Source organism: Microtus oregoni, unplaced genomic scaffold, assembly GCF_018167655.1.
Source record: "Microtus oregoni isolate MIOR12 unplaced genomic scaffold, Mior012 000097F_ref0000449, whole genome shotgun sequence".
Classification (NCBI taxonomy): Eukaryota; Metazoa; Chordata; class Mammalia; order Rodentia; family Cricetidae; genus Microtus; species Microtus oregoni.
The window spans coordinates 2,519,309-2,541,135 of NW_024544710.1; the positions used below are offsets into that span (position 1 = coordinate 2,519,309).

The 21,827-nt window shown below is 43.5% G+C and overlaps 2 protein-coding genes across 2 annotated transcripts; one reads left to right on the forward strand and one right to left on the reverse strand.

The window, feature by feature from the left end:
* The first annotated feature begins 7,316 nt into the window (after positions 1-7,316).
* On the forward strand, positions 7,317-8,621 carry LOC121442900 (polyadenylate-binding protein 1-like 2). Its single transcript, XM_041644543.1, has one exon. It carries the CDS (start codon positions 7,677-7,679, stop codon positions 8,544-8,546), a length of 870 nt encoding a protein of 289 aa, XP_041500477.1. The 5' UTR covers positions 7,317-7,676; the 3' UTR covers positions 8,547-8,621.
* A 10,938-nt stretch (positions 8,622-19,559) lies between these two features.
* On the reverse strand, positions 19,560-20,006 carry LOC121442832 (60S ribosomal protein L29-like). The gene has a single exon (XM_041644490.1). The coding sequence runs from the start codon at positions 20,004-20,006 to the stop codon at positions 19,560-19,562; it is 447 nt and encodes a 148-aa protein (XP_041500424.1).
* Between the last annotated feature and the right edge of the window lie 1,821 nt (positions 20,007-21,827).

Below are 21,827 nucleotides of genomic sequence, written 5' to 3' on the forward strand. Positions count from 1 at the left end.
AAGTGTGTCCAGATGTGTCCCAGAAAGATTCTGAAAGAGAAGACGGAAAACATTCCTGACTCAACATTTTGTTGGGCAGGTAGGTAGCTTCACACATCTGGGGTCCTTTTCTTGGGGACAGAAGCACCAGGCTTTCATATGCTCATTTGAAAACCCTTGGACCCCCTTGACAAAATTCAGTGGATCCTAAAGTTGCTCTAGTTGGGAGATGGTCTACAGAGGGGGTTAGCTATGCGAGTTCATGTCAGAGAATCAGGCAGTGGCCTGGAGTGAAATGTGGCCGTTACCAATGACTAAAGCCAGGAGGTCAGACTCCCTTCATACTGACACTGTGATCCTGGACAGAGAGAAATGTCCAGATATCCAGGGGTACAAGAAGGAAAATCAGATGAATAAGACATCCTCAGGACAGAGGGAGAAGAGATTAAGAAACAGTCTATTGTACTGGGCATTTCAAAAAACATGGGTCGTGCATGACCAATTTTCACGCTCATAAATACCTCTTTGTACAGCCTAGGACTCCAAAGGGAAGGAAAAGAAAAGAGAATACAGGGGCTGGAGAGATGGCTCAGAGGTTAAGAGCATTGCCTGCTCTTCCAAAGGTCCTGAGTTCAATTCCCAGCAACCACATGGTGGCTCACAACCATCTGTAATGGGGTCTGGTGCCCTCTTCTGGCCTGCACAGACAGAATATTGTATACATAATAAATAAATAAATAAATATTAAAAAAAAAGAAAAGAGAATACAGTAACGTGTCCAAGGTGAGCCCCTCTCCTAAGCCACTGCTGCATCTCAGGCACAGTTATGTGACACTCCTGAGGAGTGCGCATGGTTAGGACCGACAGGCCCCGTGAAAACTTGAAACGTGATGGAAGGTGAATTGGTTACCAGATAAAAGGGTGTCACCAGAGAAAAAAAGCATACAGAGAGGCTTGACCCAACCCTGAGACCTGATCCCTCTTGGCTGTTGGTTTCAAAGTGGGATTAAGGCAAAGGGACCACCCTGAAGGAAACTGCCAGAACCCTTCTAGAGAGCTTCAAACATACCAACTTCAGGAAGGAACGAAAGTGCAGAGGCGTAAGTCTTAGCTCTAAGTTCTGCTTCCAAGTCAGCTTTGTTCCCAGGTCCACCTTCTACATGCCTGAGGAAGCAGGTGGCCAGCGGTGCATCAGAACTGCAAGAACTGCTTCTCAATATCTCCAGCCCATGCTGAGATCAAAGGCCAACCCTCCTGAGACCTGACTACTCAGGAATGACAGAGAGCAAAGAGCCAAAGGGGTTCCCAACTTCAGGGAGGGGGTAGAGCGGGGAGCACAGACAGAAAGTAAGAGAGGGGGGTGAGAAAGGGGGAGAGAAATAGAATGATTAGATAGTGACAGGCCAAGATCTTACTTCTTGTTATAGACACACCCAGAAGAGACCCAGGGTCCATTCTGTGAAAAACAGCATCTGAGAATGAATTGCAAAGAATCACAAAGGGGTAGTTATTTGATTATGTATCTATTATACTTTTGTCATCTCAAAGGACCAAAATTTCTGGACTTAAAAACACAGTGTTTTGTTGTTGTTGCTCTGTTCTGAATGACAGGTGTCTGAGCATGTGTTCTGAGACCAGCTGTAACAATGTAGCTTTAAACAAAGTATCTACTATTTCAAGAAGGTGGGAGCCCTCAGGAAGTGCAGGGCTCACAGCTCAGAGCAGCATAATGGGATTCTCAGAGAGCTCCACTTGGCCAGAGAAGACAGAGGCGGGTCTTTTGGCAAGGGTCCATCCTGTTTCAGCCATGCCAAGAAGTTTACCCTTGAGTCAAAACGAAACAGGCTGCCATTCTGTCATTTAGGACAAGCCAAGGATGTAATAACTCACCTTTACGGATGAGTCCCGCCACTCACTCGAGCTGGGAATTTGGAGGAAAGAAGTGACCAGTTGGAAGACTATAGCGGCAATGCAGGGACCATGATGGCAGTGGAGTTTAAGAACGTCCACTGGCATTTGATAGTCGGTGGCCGCAGAAACCGCCTAGACTCTGGATGGTATCTCCAGGTACATGAGGAGAGGGAGGAGGACATAGTGAGGTCTCTCCGCCACGGTTTCCTCATCATCCTGGATGAATGCTAGCTATCGTTATCCTTTGGAGAAGACTTCTGGAGGACACTCAAAGAAGAGGAAGGTGCAGTGTTATTTGTTGACCCACGCCTCACTCATTCTGTCTGGCATTTCAGAGGTTTGGTCAGTGACTCCCTTTAAGGCACTAGAGAAAGCTGTCTCCTGACTTGGAAATTTCCTTGGGAAGCCATGTCCTAGCATGCACAGACTCATGCGTCAGTCTGGAACAACATACTGCAATCTCATGGGTGAAAGACTGTCAGGTGGCAGGAGCCTAGCAACTTCTCTATCTGCGTATCTTCCTGCCCTTCTCGTCAGCAATACCTCCCACACACAGCAGCCAGAGGGAGAGAAATGAGTCAGTGTGGCTCTGGGCACTGCCCAGACTTGGGGATCTTCCTGATTCCCCACACCATCTGAACAAGACCAGACCTTGACCTGGGCAGCTGCCCACCCCTGTGCCCTCCTCCTCCCTAGTTCCTTCCGTCTCCCCTCTGTTACACTAAGCTCCAGATACCCTGTAAGTTCCATTACCACTTGGTGCTCCTGCCCCAGTGACTGGGCACATTATAGCTTTGTCTGCTAGGCAGGCTTTCCATGCAAGACTGGCAGGCCATTGACTTGAGAGAAGCCTTCCCTGGGCTCCATGGTGCTCCTTTACAGCCTCCTGGATCTTAGAAAAGTGTGCAAGCAAGCATCTCCTTGATGGCCCTGAGAGTTTTACCTCTTCCTTATCATTTTCCATGTTTTCTGACAAGTCTATATTGTCACATTTTCGGTGTGAAATAAGCTCCCGGAGTACAGGGACGACAGCCTAGCCAGGAAAGGGGGACATGGTATCTAGCCTGACCCTTCAAGAATACCCGTGAATCATAAAATGAGGGGCATCACTGGCACTTTGTCCCATTGAAAGGCCCCCTCCTCCCTCTAGGAACACTCCACAAGGCTCTTTTCTTTACCCCATCACAGTGCTTAGTATTCTGAACACTACTGATTACAGGTGGGATAAACTCCACACAGAAGATGTGCAGAACTGAATGTGGGACATCATGAAGCCTGCAGAGAAAGGACCTGGACAGTCTCCAGCTGCTGTCCTGGTTACTGTACTGGTCACTATATTACTGTGGTTGGGGATTTTAAGGACTGTCTCTAGGACCAGGGTGCAGACTTTGGTGGCACTTCCCTGTACCCATTTCTCCATCTATGCCACTGATGTCTTTGGGTCAGTGTTCATATCTACAAAGGCCGAGTAGGATCCTGTGGAACCCTGGTCCTGGATTGTCTGGAGTTCATTTCCCTTCTCATAGGTCTCCTGCTCCCATGAAGAGCAGATCCTCTGCTATGGGCACAAGGCGCCATCATATCATCCAGCCCTACACAACAATCATGGCTTTACCTATCCTGGCCATCGTGGACAGACACCTGAAAACTTGAGGCGCAGCTCATCTGTCTGTTCCCTCTGCCTGCAAGCATCCCACCCCAGACCACTAGGTGATGGCCCCTGACTCCTAAGCCATGGTTCCCTGCCCCTTGCCTCTGCTGGGACAAGCTCAGTCAAGCCCTAGGTCCCTGCCCCTCGCTCTGTTGGGACAAGCTCTGTCTAGGTGCAGAGAGCTGGGCATATCCAGAGGGCAAGGAAGGGATGGCACCTGACTCCCAAGTCCTAGGTCTCTCTCTGCTTTTTGCTTCTACCGGTTCAAGTTCTGTCTAGGTGTAGAGAACTGGGCTTTTCCACAAGGCAAGAATCCTATCTCCATACCCGCTTCTCAGGAGGAGATGGAAAGTCCTGCCTCACCCCACAGGGACGAGGTCTCATTCTCAAGTTCATGTTCTCCTATCCTGAGTAGCTTCTGCCAATAGAGAAAGCCACACAGAAAGCCTTGTATACACAAGGTGGACTGGGTTGCGGTGGCAGGACCCTGTGCTGGCATGCGAAATTCCGTGGTCACCATAGTCTGGTCACACAGACCTGATGAGATGCTGAGCACAAATGGCGAATAAATACTTGAGGCAGTGTTCAACCTCATCTGGGGGAAATCACATACGAAACCTCCCATAGTCCATCTAACCCAAGTCAGAATGGACACTGAAGGAAAAACAGGACAAGTGGCCATGAGGATATGGGGAAAGGGGAACACTTATTCACTGCCTGGCCGAGTGTGAACCTGGAAAACCACCATGTGACTGATTATGGTGACTCCTCACAAATTAGACCTATCTTTGTCACTCATGGTCATAAACACCAAAGACTCTAAATCTACACACCACAGAGGTATTTCTGCATCCTTGGGTATGGCTGTACGTGGAAAAAGCTAGATGAACCTCTGGGGATGCGCACATGAACAGAGCAGTGTGCACACACATGGGATGCAATTTAAAGAAGCTCTAAAGAGGATTGACATCATAATACTTACAAGAAAATGGATGCAACTGGAGACCCAGACTCAGAAAAACACCCATATTTCAGCAAGCGTGCAGCGAAGATATAGAACGGGGGGGGGGGGGGGGGGGGGCTAGTGTTCCTGCAAGAGCATATATATGTGTATATGTGTGCGCACGCATGTATGTGTGTGTCTGGGAGGGGGGAGAGGGAGAGAGAGTGACGGAGGGAGGAGGAAGGAAGGAGGGAAGTAAGGAGGGACGAAGATCAGACTTAACAGGAGGGTCATGAGTGCAAAGAGATCTTAATGTAGCCAGGAACTAGACTAGAGGAATACAAAGCAAAGGGAAGGGCTAACTGGAGAATGAAGGGGATAAGCTGGAGCAGTGCTGGGCATGGCAGATGGCAGGGGTGATGATGAAGGAGAACAAGGCATAAGGAATCCTGTATGAAGAAGTCAACATCAAACTTATTACATTTTGTTTTCCATCAAATTTCACTAAAAAAAAAAAACCCTGAAAACACGCAGTCTTCTGGGGGGCAATTGTACAATGTAAAGAAGCACCTTGAGTCACTGTAGGGAAGTCTAGAAGTCTCAAAGAAAGGCACCATGGTTTGGGCATTTCAATTTTTAAAACATATCCACATGATGCCACTGGTTTGTGGTAAACACGAGACCACATGTCTGAAATGGCAGTGCAGTCAGAGGGCAAGTTGGTTCTGACTCTCTTGGAGCTAGTTCTGTCTGACCATTTTCTTCATGTTGTGCCACAGATTTGTGTGGGGGAACCCACACTTGTATTTGCACTGATGTTCAAATCACTCTCTGCCGTTTTGATCTCTTCACCCCTTTATTGCATGGGCTGAGTTGGGAGCAAGCCCACTGATACAGTCTCCTAGCTACCGTCCACTCTATGCATAGCCCTGGAGACTATCCAAGCTAGGTCATGTGGTATGAGCACCAGTGACCATGTGGGTGCTGTTGCACCACTGACCCTCAGATAGACAGTGATTCCTCTGCCTGGATTCCTTCCCTCCTGCCTAGGCATGGAGCAGTTCCACTTCCTTTCCCAACCCACTTGTGCATTCCCTCTTGAGCACAGCTGCCCTTGAGTCCTATCAGAACTCTCAACATCTGGTCCTCCTTCTGGACTTGGGACTCCAGTCCCTGTTTTGGTCCACACTCTGTAGGCTGCCAGCTTGCCTGCTCCCTCAGCATTTGGCTCTGTGTGCCCCCATTGCTCTCTCCACACATTAACATACCAGCAGTCACTACTGCCTTTCCACAGTCCCAGCCCCCAGTGCCAGAAGGACTAGCTGCTGACTGGGGACTCAGCATCTCACCCTAAAGAGATGTTTCAGGTCCTGTCTCATTTGCCTTCTTGGGCAGGGATGAGCACTTCCTGGTTCTGGTCAGGGACCTCAGCACCTCAAAGGCATAGCACCTCCTGTCTCTGGGCCAGGCCCTTCTCAGCACCCCTCCCATCCCCCAGCACACCCCTCCCAGTGCCCCCCCTCCAGTTGGCTTTAACTTGCCATTGAGGGCTCCCCTAGAGACTAGGTGCTCTTGATTTTCACTCCCCACATGGCAGGGGGAGCTGAGGCTCTGCAGAACCCCAGGTCCACAGTAGTCCAGGGGCTGGGGAGAGACATGGAGAGGCTGAGGGTGGAGTGGGGAGCAATTTCCAGTCCAGGTTCTGTGCTCCCCAGGAGAAGCTTGAAGGCAGCGCCTATTCCTCTGTATTCCAGACCTCTGCATCCCCAGGGACTGGCACAGGCTCCATGTAGAGTATTTGTGGCAGGGCGTTATGAATGAGCACACATTCTTTATTCTCTCTTTTGGAAATGTTGCAGAGTGGGGGTGGGGAGTGGGAAGGGGGAGCCGACTCAGAAAATGGCTCAGCAGGCTGCGTGGGGAGCTGGGAAGACTCAAGCTTTCCTGGGTGTCAGGGGTGGCTGTGACATTAGGTAGTGCGTGTGTGTGTGTGTGTGTGTGTGTTGTGAGAGGGAGAGAGAGACACACAAATACACACCACACGAGATAGAGAGAATGCTGTTGCTGTTGTGTGTGTGTGTGTGTGTGCTGTGTATGTGTGAGTGTGTGTGAGAGAGAAATGCTGTTGCCTTTGTGTGTCTGCGCATGTGTGCTGTGTATGTGTGAGTGTGTGAGAGAAATGCTGTTGCTTCTCTCTAGCTCTGTGTGTGTGTGTTCTGTGTATGTGTGTGTGTGAGAGAGAGAAATGCTGTCGCTTTTCTCCCTTTCTCCCTCCCTCCCCCACGTGTGCGTGTGTGTGTGTGTGTGTGTGTGTGTGTGCATGAGTATGTGCCTGCCTCTTTTTGCTGGGCTGGAGACCCCCTGGATGTTGAGACACTGCTTCTAGGCTCCATCAGGCAGGACTACCCTGGCTTCAAGGCCACCCCACCCACCCTTGCAAGGTTCTTGCTTGAATCATGGCAACCTTCCTTTATGGGGGAAGGGGCAACCCCCGTCCCCCCCCCCCCCCCCCCCCCCCCGCCACCACCCCGCGCCAGCTGAAGACATGGAACCCGAATTCCGCTGGTCCAGAGCGCAGTCCGGTCCCTGGCATCCTCTTCCCCAACGCGTGGGCGCCCCAGAGGCTGCGCACTGGCACCCCCACCCCAAGCTCACCCCGCCCCCGCAGCCCCGCTGCCCCGCAGCAGCCACAGGGGGAACCAAAGAGACAGAAGCCTTCCCAGCTGCCCGGACCACAGACGCCAACCCCCCCCCCCCCCCCCCCCCCGGCCCCCCACCACACGCCGCCCTCCCGCCCGCGCCCCGCACGCCAGCCAGCCCAGAGAGAGCGGCAGCGGCGGCGGCTGCAGGCTGCGGAGAGCGGGCTGTGCGCACTAGCGGCCAGTGCTCGCCACCCCGGGTGACCGGGTCCCGCCTGCTCGGCCAGACCGGGGTCCCTGTCCGCAGCGCCCGCGCGAGCCCCCGGCCCGGGTTCCGGCGCCCACCGGCTCTCGCCGCCTCTCCGTGCCCTCAGTTCGCAGGAAGGGAGGTCGCGGCAGCGACCCGGCGGCAGCGGTGACCCTGGCGACCGCGGCAGCAGTGGCGGCGGAGGTCGCCGCAGCGGCGGCTGCGGCGGCTGCGGCGGCCGAGGCTGCGGCGGCGACCGTGGCGGAGGCGGTGGCGGAGGCCTCCGTGGCGGAGGTGGAAGCAGAGATGGAGGCCGAGTTCGAGGCCGAGGCCGAGGCCAGCCTGGTGGAGGCGGCGGCCCTGGCCGGGGAGAAGGCGGGGGCGGCCGGCGCGGCCGCGGCGGTGGCAGCCACGGAGGCCAGCCTGGAGGAGGCCAGCCTGGCGGAGGCCACGGGGGCCGCTGCGTCGCCTTCCTACGGGAGGGTGGACATGGATGAAGAGCTGGCGGCGGCCTTGGCTGCAGAAGAGGAAGAGGCGGCGGCCGGGGGCTCCTCCGATGGGAACCCAGACTATCCCAATGCCTCGCTCTACGTGGGCGACCTGCATCCCGAGGTGACCGAGTCGATGCTGTATGAGAAGTTCAGCCCAGCCGGGCCCATCCTGTCCATCCGCCTTTGCAGGGACAAGGTCACCCGACGCTCTCTGGGCTACGCATATGTCAACTACCAGCAACCGCTGGATGCCAAGCGGGCCCTGGAGACCATGAACTTTGACGTTATCAATGGCAGGCCGGTGCGCATCATGTGGTCCCAGAGGGACCCATCGCTCCTCAAGAGCGGAGTGGGCAACGTCTTCATCAAGAACCTGGGCAAGACCATCGACAACAAGGCGCTGTACAACATCTTCTCGGCCTTTGGCAACATCCTGTCCTGCAAGGTGGCCTGTGACGAAAAGGGGCCCAAGGCCTACGGGTTCGTGCACTTCCAGAAGGAGGAGTCGGCCGAGCGCGCCATAGATGCGCTGAATGGCATGTTCCTCAACTACCGCAAGATTTTCGTGGGGAGATTCAAGTCCCACAAGGAGAGAGAGGCCGAGAGGGGAGCCTGGGCCCGCCAGTCCACCAGCGCCGACTTCAAGGATTTCGATGACTCCGATGAAGAGGCCACCTTTCGATGAAGACATCCCAGGACCCAGCCAGTAGAGCCAAAGCTTGGCTCCCACCCCGTTTACAGCCCCCACCCCCCAATCCCCCAACCCACCAGCAGTGTATTGTATTGGGAGTGCAGGTTTTTCTCTCCCTCTCCCTCCCTCCCTCCCTCCTCACCCCTCCCCGCTCCCCTTCCCCTCCCCATTTCCTATTTCCTTCCTCCCCTCTCTTGCCTTCTCTCCCTCCCCTCTCTTCCCCCCCCCGCCAGCCAGTGCAAGCTAGCTTCCCCATCCCCTCTCTGCTCTCAGCCCCCCTTCCCTCTTCTATCCTCTCCTTCCCTCCTTTCTCTCCACCCCCAGTCAACTCCCCCCACCCTGCCAATAATCCCACTAATCTGTGCCATTTGAGAGGGTAAAGGCTGCCTCTTCTCCCCGTGGTCGGTCTGATTCTTAAAAGCGTTTTCTGTCTCTTTGTTTACTGCACAGGTGATGCAATTTCCTGGTAGAAATATCTGGAAGGAGAAGGAAGTCTGATGTGGGAGAAAGAACCAAGAGTGCAATTGCTTCCCATCATCCTAATACTCAGAGAGAACCTCTTTTACCTTCTTTGGTGTGCCCTTTTCCCAGGCTCTCTGCTACCCCTTTCTCCCCCTCTCACCCCAGACCCACCTTCCCCTTTAACATATTCTTGTAGAGTGGTTCATATATGTGGTGTTTCTTAACCTGCTTTCTTCAGCGATGAAAACCAAACAAATCAACGCATTGAACTTCTTTCCATGCTATTCAACAGGCTTATGGAATATCATCTTCAGTGCCTGCAGAGTGCTCCTGTGTATCTATCCATGGACCTTAACATTTCTGTAATCATTCCCGCACTGTTGGACATTCAGGTGCCTAGTTCTTTCCCTGTGTTTAAAAACCAACACTGTGTGCCCTGATGAGTGACTCCTTCCTTGTCAAGCCAAATCTAGGCTAGCATCCTGGATGGCCTCTCCTTAACTGTGGACTTGCAGGATTCACATATAGACGTTTCAATGACTTTCCCTGTGTGTTGCCAAAAGGCTCCCTTTCATAAGCCTTGTGCCAGTTTGTATTTGTGCCAGCCAGCCAGTGCAGCTAGAAAAAAAAAGAGTATGCCCATCTCCCCTGCACAGTCTCATGGTCCACTGTAATTGTGCGTGTGTTTGTGTGTGTGTGTGTGTGTGTGTGTGTGTGTGTGTGTGCTTGCGCGCTTGCAGGCGCGCTTGCAGGCGCGCGTGCAGCATCATGAGCTGCTGCCAATGGTATTTCACTGTCGTTATTTCACTGGAACTGAAAGCTGTTAATCGCCCTTTTCTGCATTCCCGCTTCCTTTCCTTTTCCTTCTTGCCAGAAAAATAAATCAGCTACGTTGCAGGAAAAAAAAATCACTAAGCAGACCATTTAACAGAAGAAACTGAACGCTCTCAGCTATCAATGCTAATGAATCCCATGCCTTCTTGAATTGTACTGATCTGTATGTGCGCAGTGTTTTTCATGTGATATAAATGTGTATTTAATATATGATATTTCAATATCTGCTTTTTCATGCATAAATATATAGATTATAGACATAGATGTATAGATATTCTTGAACTTCCCTTCATTGTCATTAAATATTCTTTTAAAATACTTCTTGTGCTTGTGTAGTGTCAGTGTATGAATGAGGCAAATATGGGCTTCAGATTATACAGGCTTCTATATCAATATTTCCACACAGATTTTGGAATATTATGATTTTCACTGCTCCTCTTTTATCCACTTGCCTTTTTTTCCTTATCTACATCAATGCTCTTAAAAATGAAACCCAAAGGAACTTTCCTTATATTTAAGATATTTTTCCTGATCATATATTGTCCAAAGTAAAATGATAAAATGTCCAAAGTAAAAAGTATAAAGGGAGGTCTAATGCTTTTTGTAAGTGTCCTTCTATCAAGGTAGTCATATTTTCTTCTCAGAATAACACAAGTGCCAGAAGTTTTAAGCATCTGGTCAATTTTCTAGAGTGGGTATGACATTCACTTTTGTATACCTATTATTTTTTAGGGCAATTGGAGACCTTGTTTTATTTATTTAATTATATATCTTTATTAAATTCATAGAAGTACTTAAAGTATCCTCACTAAGTCAAAATCAAAAACTACTGAACTACTTGACAACATAAATTTTGAAATGTGGAACATCTGCATAAAACTAACTGATACTTACAAAAGCCTAAAGTGAAATATGTTTTACTTTGAGATATTTTCACTATTTGAGGCTTTTTATATTAAGTGTGTGCTACAACTGCCCAGTAACCTCTACTTTTTAATACTTTTAGGCATTTATCTGAAGCAAACAATACAAGGCTACTACCTGAAAAAAAAAACATATATGTTCAGGTGTTCTGGGGAAATTTTAGAAACTACTTTTATGTCCAAGGTAAAGAAACACTTAAAAAATAATGATATGCCTATAGAATTAGCTAGTTTTGAAAAAGTATTAAATAGCAAAAATGTGTTTTATGTGTGTTTATATGTGAGAAATTCCACATAATATATTGCATATATTATTGATACTTACAAAAGCCTAGTATCAATAATGTTATTGATACTTACAAGTAGCACACACTTTCCACATATTAAATATACATGTTTTAAAATTTCCTTTTTATGGATGAGGTATAATTTCTACCATACTTTTCAATGGCTTGAGTCTTTGAAGCTCCAGTATGCTCAGTATTATGAAGAAAGTACTTTTAAGTGTTTCTAGTACTTCTAGGGATATTTATTTGGCTTATATACATTAGTCACTTTTATCAAATGCTATTTCCATAACATTTATGCCTGTCAACAGTATAAATATTACATATTTCTCTTCTTGTGTTAGTATTTTCAAGTCATAAGTAATTGATGAGACTTGTAGATATTTTTCTTTTATTTTACAAATAGAGTTCTTTTTTTAGAAAATGACATAACTATTAAACACACCAACTGCTTTAAAATAAGCATTTATTTTACTGCCTATTAGTACATTTTAAAGCAAATATCAAATACTGAATATATTCAATATTAAATGTGTATTCTAAATATTTATATTGAATATATTATGTGGAATTTCTCACATATAAACACACATAAAACACATTTTTTGCTATTTAATATTTTTTCAAAACTCGCTAATTCTATAGGCATATCATTATTTTTTTAAGTGTTTCTTTACCTTGGACATAAAAGTAGTTTCTAAAATTTCCTCAGAACACCTGAACATACATACGTACATATATATATATATATATATATATATATATATATATATATTAGGTAGTAGCCTTGTATTGTTTGCTTCAGATAAATGCCTAAAAGTATTAAAAAGTAGAGGTTACTGGGCAGTTGTAGTACACACTTTTAATCCCAGCACTTGGGAGGCAGAGGCTGGCAGATTGTTGTGATTTCGAGGCCAGCCTGGTCTACAAAGCTAGTTCCAAGATAGCCACGGCTACACATAGAAACCCTGTCTCAAAAAGCCGAGAGAGAAAGAGGGGTGGGGGTCTTTTAAATGCCATTAACTGTTCCAACCTAGATGTATCATTTTATATTAACATGTTAGATGAATGTCCATTTTCCTGCACAAGTTTCCCCCCAGTTATTAGAAACTGTTTTTACTAATATCATTCTATGAAAACTATACCTCCTTTTTGTTTGCTTTCATTTTATATACACTTTTTTTCTTGTAAGTCAAATAACTTAGTTTTAAAATATAGGTAAAGTTACAAAAGTAAAAATCAATGATTAGTCTATCTATTTATATGATGTATATCTATTTGTATTTGTATATCTATTTGTATCATATTTTGATCTATGCCAAAGCCCTATTTTGATAAGCTTGATCTTTGTCTGGCCCCATTTTTTTTCTGAATTAAAATGTATGTCTGTTATTTCGGTTTTTCTCATTTGAACCAAAGATGCTAAGAATATTCATGGCTGTCATTTAATATTAGTCCCTGCACATTCTTATAGACAAGTTTAGAGTTTCACATTACTGTTATATAGTGATTTTAATTTCATATAGTTCTATTAATAGAGGACAAACATTAGCAATTTCTTATACTTTGATTCTTACTTAGTTCTGTACAATGTATTTCCAGAAATATATACATATTTTGTTGTATATTATAATTAACATATTTCTTGTATGTAAAATATCAAACCATGCTTACATTTTTACATTGATTCACAATCTTTATTCAGTAATGCACACCTGGCATTTCTGTTGTTATTTTTTCACATCACTTCAAGTGGTCTTTCAAATTTTGTTGTGTCTGTATATTAACTCATTTTTCATTTTCATGTTGTCAGAAATTTTATTTCTTCTCCATTTGGCATTAGTTTAAAACATCTATGCTGACTTTTTATTTTAATTCATAGTTACTTCCATAATCATTTCTACAGCAAATGCTTGTATAACAAACAGAAAAATATTATAGTGCATTTTAAAAGAATGTTAGTTTTGTGGCCCAATTTCTGCTTTTAAGATTGGATTTACTTATATTCTGTGTCATTCTTACCTATCTAAATGTACACATTTTTCTGTACAAGGCTCTCAACTACTACATTTAATTTTGACTTTGCTATACTACCAGTGGATAAAACATAAGTCAAGCTTTAAAAGTTTACTATTCTGGTATCTATTGAAAACTAGCAGTTTTAGGTAAATTAATTAATTGGCAAGAGTAACACATTCAAGTAAAGAATGTGTTGCCTTGGTGATCTAAATACTTCCAATGACCATAGTACCTCTTAATTATGGGAAGGGCCAGATGTAACAGTTTATCCCAATATGTCCCATTATCCCTGGATTCGCTGAAATTTCATGAAAATAGAAATGACTTTTCAATTGGATTTATTTTCCAGTCTCTGACAGGTGTCTTAACATTAAGTCAAGAGATGTTGCTAGATGCCATTAGCATAATGTTATCAATGTAACTTGAAGAGAAAATAATTCAAGATTAAATTAAATTTTTTGATCCAACTTCCCCACCCAGCCAGATCATATACATCCTTCTTCAGGGTCTATCCCAGTAGATATGCCTGACTGCATCCTCCATGTACTCTTCCCAGTTCTCCAGATCTATCCCAGCCCCACATCTAGTGCTCCTGCCTAGCCTGTCCACCCCTGCCTGCAGTGCAATCACCCACTAGGCTTCTTACAGAACCTACCCTGCCTGTCCCTGATCCATAGAATCCTTCTATACCAAATCTAAATTCTCTATCCAGGCAGATCTATCCCTACCTCCAGGCTTTGACCAGGATGTACATCCTGCACAGCAACTCAGTCTTCTTTGTTAATCTGATTTAATTTCACTTAAACCATTTCCAATAACTCACACATCCTCTCTTCTGCCCCAACCTGTTCATATCAGAAAGAATTAACAAAACCTCACCATAAAAATGCAATATAAAACCAGTATCTCCCCTCTAAAACCTATCAGTCCTGTACAGATGTTTGTCATTAATAATTACCTAGATGAACTCCAGAAAACAAAATTATAAAGAACAGACTTCATGGAAGAATTCAGGGGAATGGTGACCTAGAGCTTGTGGGTATAGCCAGCCAATGACTTGTGGGTTTAACTTGAGACCCAGATCACAACAGGGAGCCCAATGCCTGACAGTACCAGGATGGCCTGATGGCTCAGAGACCTAGGGTAAAATCAAACAAGACTGGCAATTAAAAGTTTAATGAAATATTTCCTAGCAATATCTATTATATTCATAGATTTGTGCCTAGTCCAATTTGTCATCAGAGACACTTCACCAAGCAATTTATGGGAGCAGCTGCAGAGATCCACAGCCAAACATTAGGCAGAGCTCAGGGAACCCCGCAGAAGAGGGGGAGGAGGTATTGAAGGAGTCAGACGTTTCCAGGACATTGCAAGAGCATGGCCCACAAAATAAATTAACCAGAATTTATATGTGCTCAAAGAGACTGAAGCAACAATCAGGGAGCCTGTATAGGTCTGAGCTAGGTTTTCTGCATATATATTATGGCTGTGTAACTTGCTGTTCTTGTGGGACTCTCAGCAATGGGAGTGGGGGTATCTCTGACTCTTTGCTTGCTTTTGGGATCCTTTCCCCCATTGAGTTGCCTTGGCCAGCCTTGATATCAGGGTTTGTGCCCAGTCTTATTGCATCTTGTTATGCCACATCTGGTTGATATCACTGGGAGGACTGTTCTTTTCTGAAGGAAAACAGAATAGCAGTAGACTTGAGGAAGAAGAGAGGTGTGTGTGTGTAGGGGGAGATGAGAGGAGTGGAGGAAGGGGAGGTGATGATGGAAGTTACAAAATAATCCCACTCTAGTTCAGAACTATGTATAATAAAGGGTTATTTATTTAGGGGTAGACTCACAAATCACAGTCCTCCTCACAAATGGGGAACAGGAACAGAATCTAGCAGCCAGAAGCAAGAGAGTGAGCATATGCTTTACAGCTGTGTTTATAGGATGAGTCCACACCCAAGTGGGGTGGTATCTTAAAGGCTATTGGCTGAAGGAGCTCCCACAGCACCTACCCTTTTTGTTTAAATAAGAGAGTTCCGAACCCAATAGAAACTATATACACTAGGAACAGATATCATGTACAAAGTTAGAATTACAACCAGCATAAACAATATTAAGCAAGGAACATATTCTAATCTTTTAATAAACATTCTATCCTATGAAGTCTAAATCTTGTATTAGAAAGAGCTTGGATAAATCACAAGAGGAAGGTAACTATGACTGTCTAATCTTCAACCCCATTGAAGGCCAGAGAAGAGAGATAATATTACTTGAGTAGGCAGGAAGTACAATCAAGCAGCTTCCAAAATGTGCAACAAATGACAGAGACAACTGGCTACCTGGGTAATCACCCAAAGTCTCATTTGCAGTGTTGGAGCAACCAACTTTGGCTAGGGCATAGAGTAACTGACAGACTATTTTCAGAGGCAGGAAAATTTACAGAACCATCTTACCCTGTCTTGGCAAGGTTTGGCAGTCTTTTTTCTCTTATCCTGCTTGACCAGTCTGGACATTATATATTTTGTCAGTGGTCGAGGCATGGGCAGTTCTTTGCCCAAAGGCCAGTTGTGCCAAGAAGAAAACAAGCTCCAAGTGGAGTGTCTTTGGTGCTCAATACTCTCTTGGAAATAGATTGGTGCTGCCAGGAGCAATTGTGTCCCACATCAACAGAATCCTAAGTTATTTGAATACCATGTTCTACAGATCTTTGAAGTGATTGAAGGTTATCTATCTATGCAGAAACCAATCTCTGTGTATCTAAAGAACCTAATTAGTCTGACTAAAAATATAACAAACATGAATGACTATTGACCTATAATACTTAATACCTATATAACTTAAAGATTAAGACTTCATAGTAGAATACTATTAAATAATCTTTAAAAAAATCTGTGCAGTAAAGGAGGACAATGACCTCAAAATATAAACAATGTATAAATATCTTGATCAGAAGTAGAAATATATACTGCAATATGATAAATATATCCTAAAATTGTATCAATATCCAAAATGTCTTAAACTGAGGTAGAAACATGTAAGCACACATTCTGAGAAAATAACTTAGCATAGGTGTACAAACATTGTAAACAGAAATAGGAGCATATTCAATATAACAAATATAATTTGAACTTGTATCAATATAAAAAATCTATACCAATGTAAATTGTCCATAAAAAATAGCTCACAAGTATTCACTCTATTACTCACTATTATTAGTGTGAGTATATTCACACTAATCTACCTATTATCCCATTCAGTTTTCCCTCTTTGTTTTGTTTTTGTTGTCATTGTTTTTGTTTTTTGAGATCTCTGGGCCTACATAATTTTCACCCCAACCCCTAACCCTATACAAGTAATAATCAACACCTAAATTATGTCTCTAATCATGAGGACAAACTTTGTTGGGAGAGAGGATGTCATCTTCTAGAATTGCTTCCAGCTGTCACGGGGGCGATATTCTTTCTATGGGATCCTGTAAAAACAAAATGATGGTTGAATTTCAAGATTGATGTTTTGTATAATTGCAAATGGTCTCTGAGTAGTCAATAGGGTTTTTTTTGCCTTTTTTTTAGTTCTTATTTGGAGTTCTGGACAGAATGTTGTAAGAAGGTGCACCATTTACACAGCTGTTACCCCAAAACCAATCTCACAGTCGCGGTATCAGCATTACGACATCATATCAACCAGGTGGAGTCATTCTTGTGGGGCCCCATCTTATTCCTGGAAGCTTCAAAACTTACTTCAGGAAAATCTACTGTTCATTGTTGAAAACTTAATCATGATTCATATAGACATATATTCAATGAAAGATACAATATATGCAAAATGAGCATGGAGAAAAGTAAAATATTTCCTTAAAATCTATTTTGTTTCTGTCCCATACCAGATGGCTCCTGACATGAGACAGAAATACTGTTTTTTTCTTTTAAAAACATGCTTGGATGTAGAGAAGAATAGCCATTGCCCAATTCCAAAGCCTTATTTTAATTAGAGATGTAAACATGTCCAGATTTTTACCTTGTAGATGATACAGCATCATAAATCAGATTTCTCTTTGCTTGTTGATTCTTTCTGGATAGCTACCTTTTCATGTCTAAGCATCTAGATGTCCAAGGTCTCTCGAGTATTTGAAGATGAGTATGATTGGTTGTCACCTCTGTGGATGAGCTGGCATTTCTCTTTCTCAAAAGGTTTCTCTTTTTCAAGCCGAATCTATATTAATTCTGATGGTATCCACAGGTTTTCTTCTCCTGTAGAAACAAGAGCAAAACCCCTTCCCCAATATAACACATCTCCTGGTTTCCATTGTGAGGTAAACACATCCTTGAAATATACTGGCTGATTTAATTCAGAAGGTTTTTTTTCTATTATCCAATGTCTCTCTGCAGCCATCATTCCTTTCTTACTAGCGTCAAGAAAATTCAAGGTTAATAAAGCCTTATGAAATTCATTTCTTGGGGTATTTTCCATCCCTTTCTGTTTGTTTAGCATATCCTTGATAGTTCGATTTGATGTGTGTACAACTAACTTATCTATAGGATTGTTTGGTGTACACCTGTAATATGCTTTATATTATAAAAAGCAAAAAAACTTTCATTTTCTTAGAGACATGTTGTCGGTTTTTATTTGTGCAGGTATACCCATAATGGCCATAACTTCTAATAAATGTGTTATTACTGAATCAGCCTTTTCTGAGCTCAAGGAAGTTGCTCATTGAAAACCCGAATAAGTGTCAATGGTGTAGTGTACTTATTTTAATTTGCCAAGTTCTGTAAAGTGGAACACATCCATCTGCCAGATTTAATTCCTTTGAGTACACTTTGGGTTACTCCCTGCAGGTAATGATGTTTGGTTATAGAAAGAACAAGTAGGACATCTCTTTATAATCTCCTTAGCTTGTTGCCACGCAATAGAAAATTCTTTCTTTAAATCTTTGCTGTTGACATAATGTTTCTTGTGAAATTCTGAGGCCTTCAGCACACTTCTAATCAATAATTGATGAATTTCTGCATTACATTGTGCTAGAAAACTCGGCAGACCCGTATGGGATTGGATGTGTGTTAATGTATGTGGGACATAGCCTATTCCTGGTTATTTCTTGAACTTGAATGAATAATGAAGTCAATTCTGTATCATCTGGTATAAATTCAGCAGTTTCAACATGCAAGACAGCTCTTTCTGCATATTGTGAATCAGTAACTATTATGAGAGATTCTTTAAAATTCCTTAGTGCCCTGAGAATAGCATACAACTCTGCCTTTTAGACAGAATTATAAGGGCCTTGTTCCACCTTACTTAATTCTTCTGATTTGTAACCTGCCTTTTCTTATTTATTTGTATCAGTATAAAATGTATGGCTCCAGTTATTGGTGCATCACGTAGAATTTGGGGAAGAATGCAAGAAGTTCTCTCTATAAGGTTAAGTCTATTGCTTTTTGGATAATTGCTATTAATTTCTCCCAAAAATTATTACAAACCCTTTGCCAGGGTTCATTGTCTTCCCATATTTTTTTTTTAAAAATTTCATTAGTAGTAAAAGGCACTATAATCTCTGCTGGGTCTATACCTGCTAGTTGGTGAAGTTGCCATTTTCCTTTTATAATTAATTCAGAGACTTTTCCACATAAGTCTAATTTTTTACTTGGTTTATGTGGTAAAAAGATCCATTCTAAGTTAATACCTTCCTTCTGCATAAAAATTACTGTAGGGAAAATTCTGAAAGGCAATATGACTAGAATACAATTAAGATTTGGATTCATTCTATCGACATGTGCCTCCTGTAATTTCTCCTCAACAATCATCAACAATTTTTTTTCACTTCAGCTGTCAATTCCCTGGGACTATTTGTCTTTGTCAACATCTCAGGTTTTGTTTAAATGATCTATTAGGTCAGGTGTTATCCCAACAGTCAGTCGTGGACTGGAAATGTTTCCTAACAATCTTTAAAGTCATTAAGAGTCTACAATTGGTCTCCCCTAATTTGTGCCTTTTGTATTCTAATTTTCTGTAAATCTATTTTGTGACATAGGTAACTGACAGAATCTCCTCTTTGTATTTTTTTCAGGAGCAATTTGTAATCCCCATTTAGGTAAAACTTTCTTTACTTCTTAAAACATTCTTTCTAAAGTATCTGCATTTGGGTCAGATAAAAATGTCATTGCAGACTTTGGAAATTGCTTACATATAACTTTCAATGGCTGCCTTTGAAAGTATTGGCACTGGGTGGGGATATTGAGCATTCCCTGTGGGAGGATAGTCCACTGGTATCTCCTAGTAGGCTGAGAATTATTATAAGTAGGCATTGTGAAAGCAAATTTTTATATGTCCTTTTCTTTTAAAGGTATAGTGAAGAAACAATCTTTTTTTTTGACAGAACTTGCCTCAAGTTTATTTGTAAAAACAGCATAAGGTCCTGAACATCTGCAAATACTTTGTAGGTGTTCACACCAGTCCATCTGTCTTCACACTGGCAGACTGCGACCTTTTTTATGGGGCCTTCACAGGGGCCTGGGCACCTTTGGGAGCCTGAGCTGCAGCTGAGGCCTCTGCCTTGGCTTGAACCTTGGGCTTTGTTTTTTGGAGCCTACGACCCCTGGCCATGTAGCTTCTAACCTTCTTCCCAAGTTTGGGGTGAGCAATTAAAGCCAGACGGGTGAGTTTGCAGGTGGGGCCCTTTGGCACCTTGGGCTTCACCACCTGGGGCTTCACCAGGGCCTTGATGGCCTCCGCACGTGCGCTCATGGCCTTTGCATTATTTGCCTGCATCTTCTTCAGGCCTTTCTTGTTGTGCTTCTTGGCAAAGCGCATGTTCCTCAGGAACTTGGGATCAACCCCCTTGAGAGATTCGTATCTTTGTGACAGGGGTTTCTTGATGTCGTTTCTGTGCCATTTCCAGGACTGGTTGTGTGTGGTGTGGTTCTTGGACTTGGCCATGGCTGGACGGTAATCGGCGGCTCCCAAAGCACCTGCGACCGGAAGAGAAAGAGAGAAACAATCTTTTAAATAAATAACTATGAGAGGCCATCCTTTTGGTAATAGAGAAGACAGAAATTCTAGATTGTAGAGAGCCCACAGGTTGAATAACCTTGTTGACCACTCTTAGATCTGTCACCATTTTCCATTTTCGAGATTTCTTTTTAACAAATATGGGAGAATCTTAAGAGGTGGTAGATTCTTTGATATGGCAAGCATCTAGTTGCTCCTGTACCATCTGTTCTAAAACCTATAGTTTGTTTTCTGTTAAAGGCCATTGTTTAACCCATATGGGTTTCTCAGTTAACCATTTTAAAGGCAAGGCTATCAGTAACTCTAAAGGTTTGCTATTGCTTTATGTTCTTGTACAGCAAGAATGGCTTGTGACCTTTGTTTCTAATATCTTATAATATCCTTCTCAGTAACATGAGTTTTGGAGATGAAAGGAGTGTTACTATGGGTATTCCATTGCTGCAATAGGCCATGACCCCAAAAATTCACTGTAATATTAGCTACATATGGCATTAGCCTCCCTTTCTGTCCTTCTGGCTCTATGCATTCAACCCACCTCATGCTTTGTTTCACTTGAGATAGGGTTCCAATTCCTAGAAATTAAATATCTGCCTCTTGAAGAGGCCAATCTGTATGCCAAGATTCTGGAGTAATGATACTCACATCCACACTTATGTCTAGTCATCCCTCAATTACAATGTCATTTATATGCACCCTTAGCTTTGGTCTTTGATCATTTATAGAACTCTTCCAAAATATATATTTACTACTGGAGTTTTGATTCATCCTCCATGTCTATTCCATCATCCATAATAGTATGGTTTTTTTTTAAATTAGGCACTGGATTGTTTAATTTTCCTGGTGAGACATATTCTTCACAGTGACTGAGAATGACTGGACCTTGTTTGATATGGGAGCCTGTGAGAGGCTTCCCCAAGGAGTTCCCAGTGGTATTGGGTTGCCTTGTCTGTCTTTTGTTGACCTACATTCATTGGTCCAATGTCAGCCTTTGTCACACCTCCTACATATACCAGAAGACTGAGTCCTCCTATTCTTTTCATTCCTAGAAGAGACATTATTCCTAGGAATTTCTTGTCTATATTCCATGTTTAGATGTCATATTTTACCACAATTAAAACTTTTGGCATTTTGGTATCTCCTCATACCATTGGAAATCACTTCTCCTACCCAAGCCTCAGTACTATAGTCAAATATTTCAACATTTATTATATGCAATATTCATTCATCTATGGGTTCTGATCTAGCCTTTAAAAGCTCAAGGGTCTTCTTACATTCTATGTTGGCATTTTGAAAATCCAAAGATTCAATAAGTGCATGTCTAGCTTCAGGGTCTGTCACTTCTATTTTTACGGCCTTAGTTAATCTTTGTAAGAAGTCACTAAAGCATTATTTCTGACCCTGTTTAACCATAATACATGATTCAATTCTATTTCATAGTTCCTAAATCCTTCCCAAGCATTTAAGGCTGCTTGCTACATAGGGACAAGGTGTGTTCATCATAGTGAGCCTGTTCCTGATGATCAGAGTAATGACCCTCACCAAGAATTTGATCTTGGGAAGTCTCAAATCCTTTTGCTTTCCCCTGTTATTCTAAAATTTTGGCCTATTCTCTACAATAACATTTCCAAAGCAGCTGAGGTACATCTTCTAGGACCACTGAGACTAATTGAAGCCAATCGTGCGGGGTAGCCTTAGTGCTTGAAGCCCACATTATCACCCTTTCTGTGACAAAAGGTGAATGTAGCCCTT

Excerpts from the sequence above, each read along its gene's own strand:
- LOC121442832 (XM_041644490.1), bottom strand. The coding sequence starts at position 20,006 with ATGGCCAAGTCCAAGAACCACACCACACACAACCAGTCCTGGAAATGG.
- LOC121442900 (XM_041644543.1), top strand. The coding sequence starts at position 7,677 with ATGGAGGCCGAGTTCGAGGCCGAGGCCGAGGCCAGCCTGGTGGAGGCG.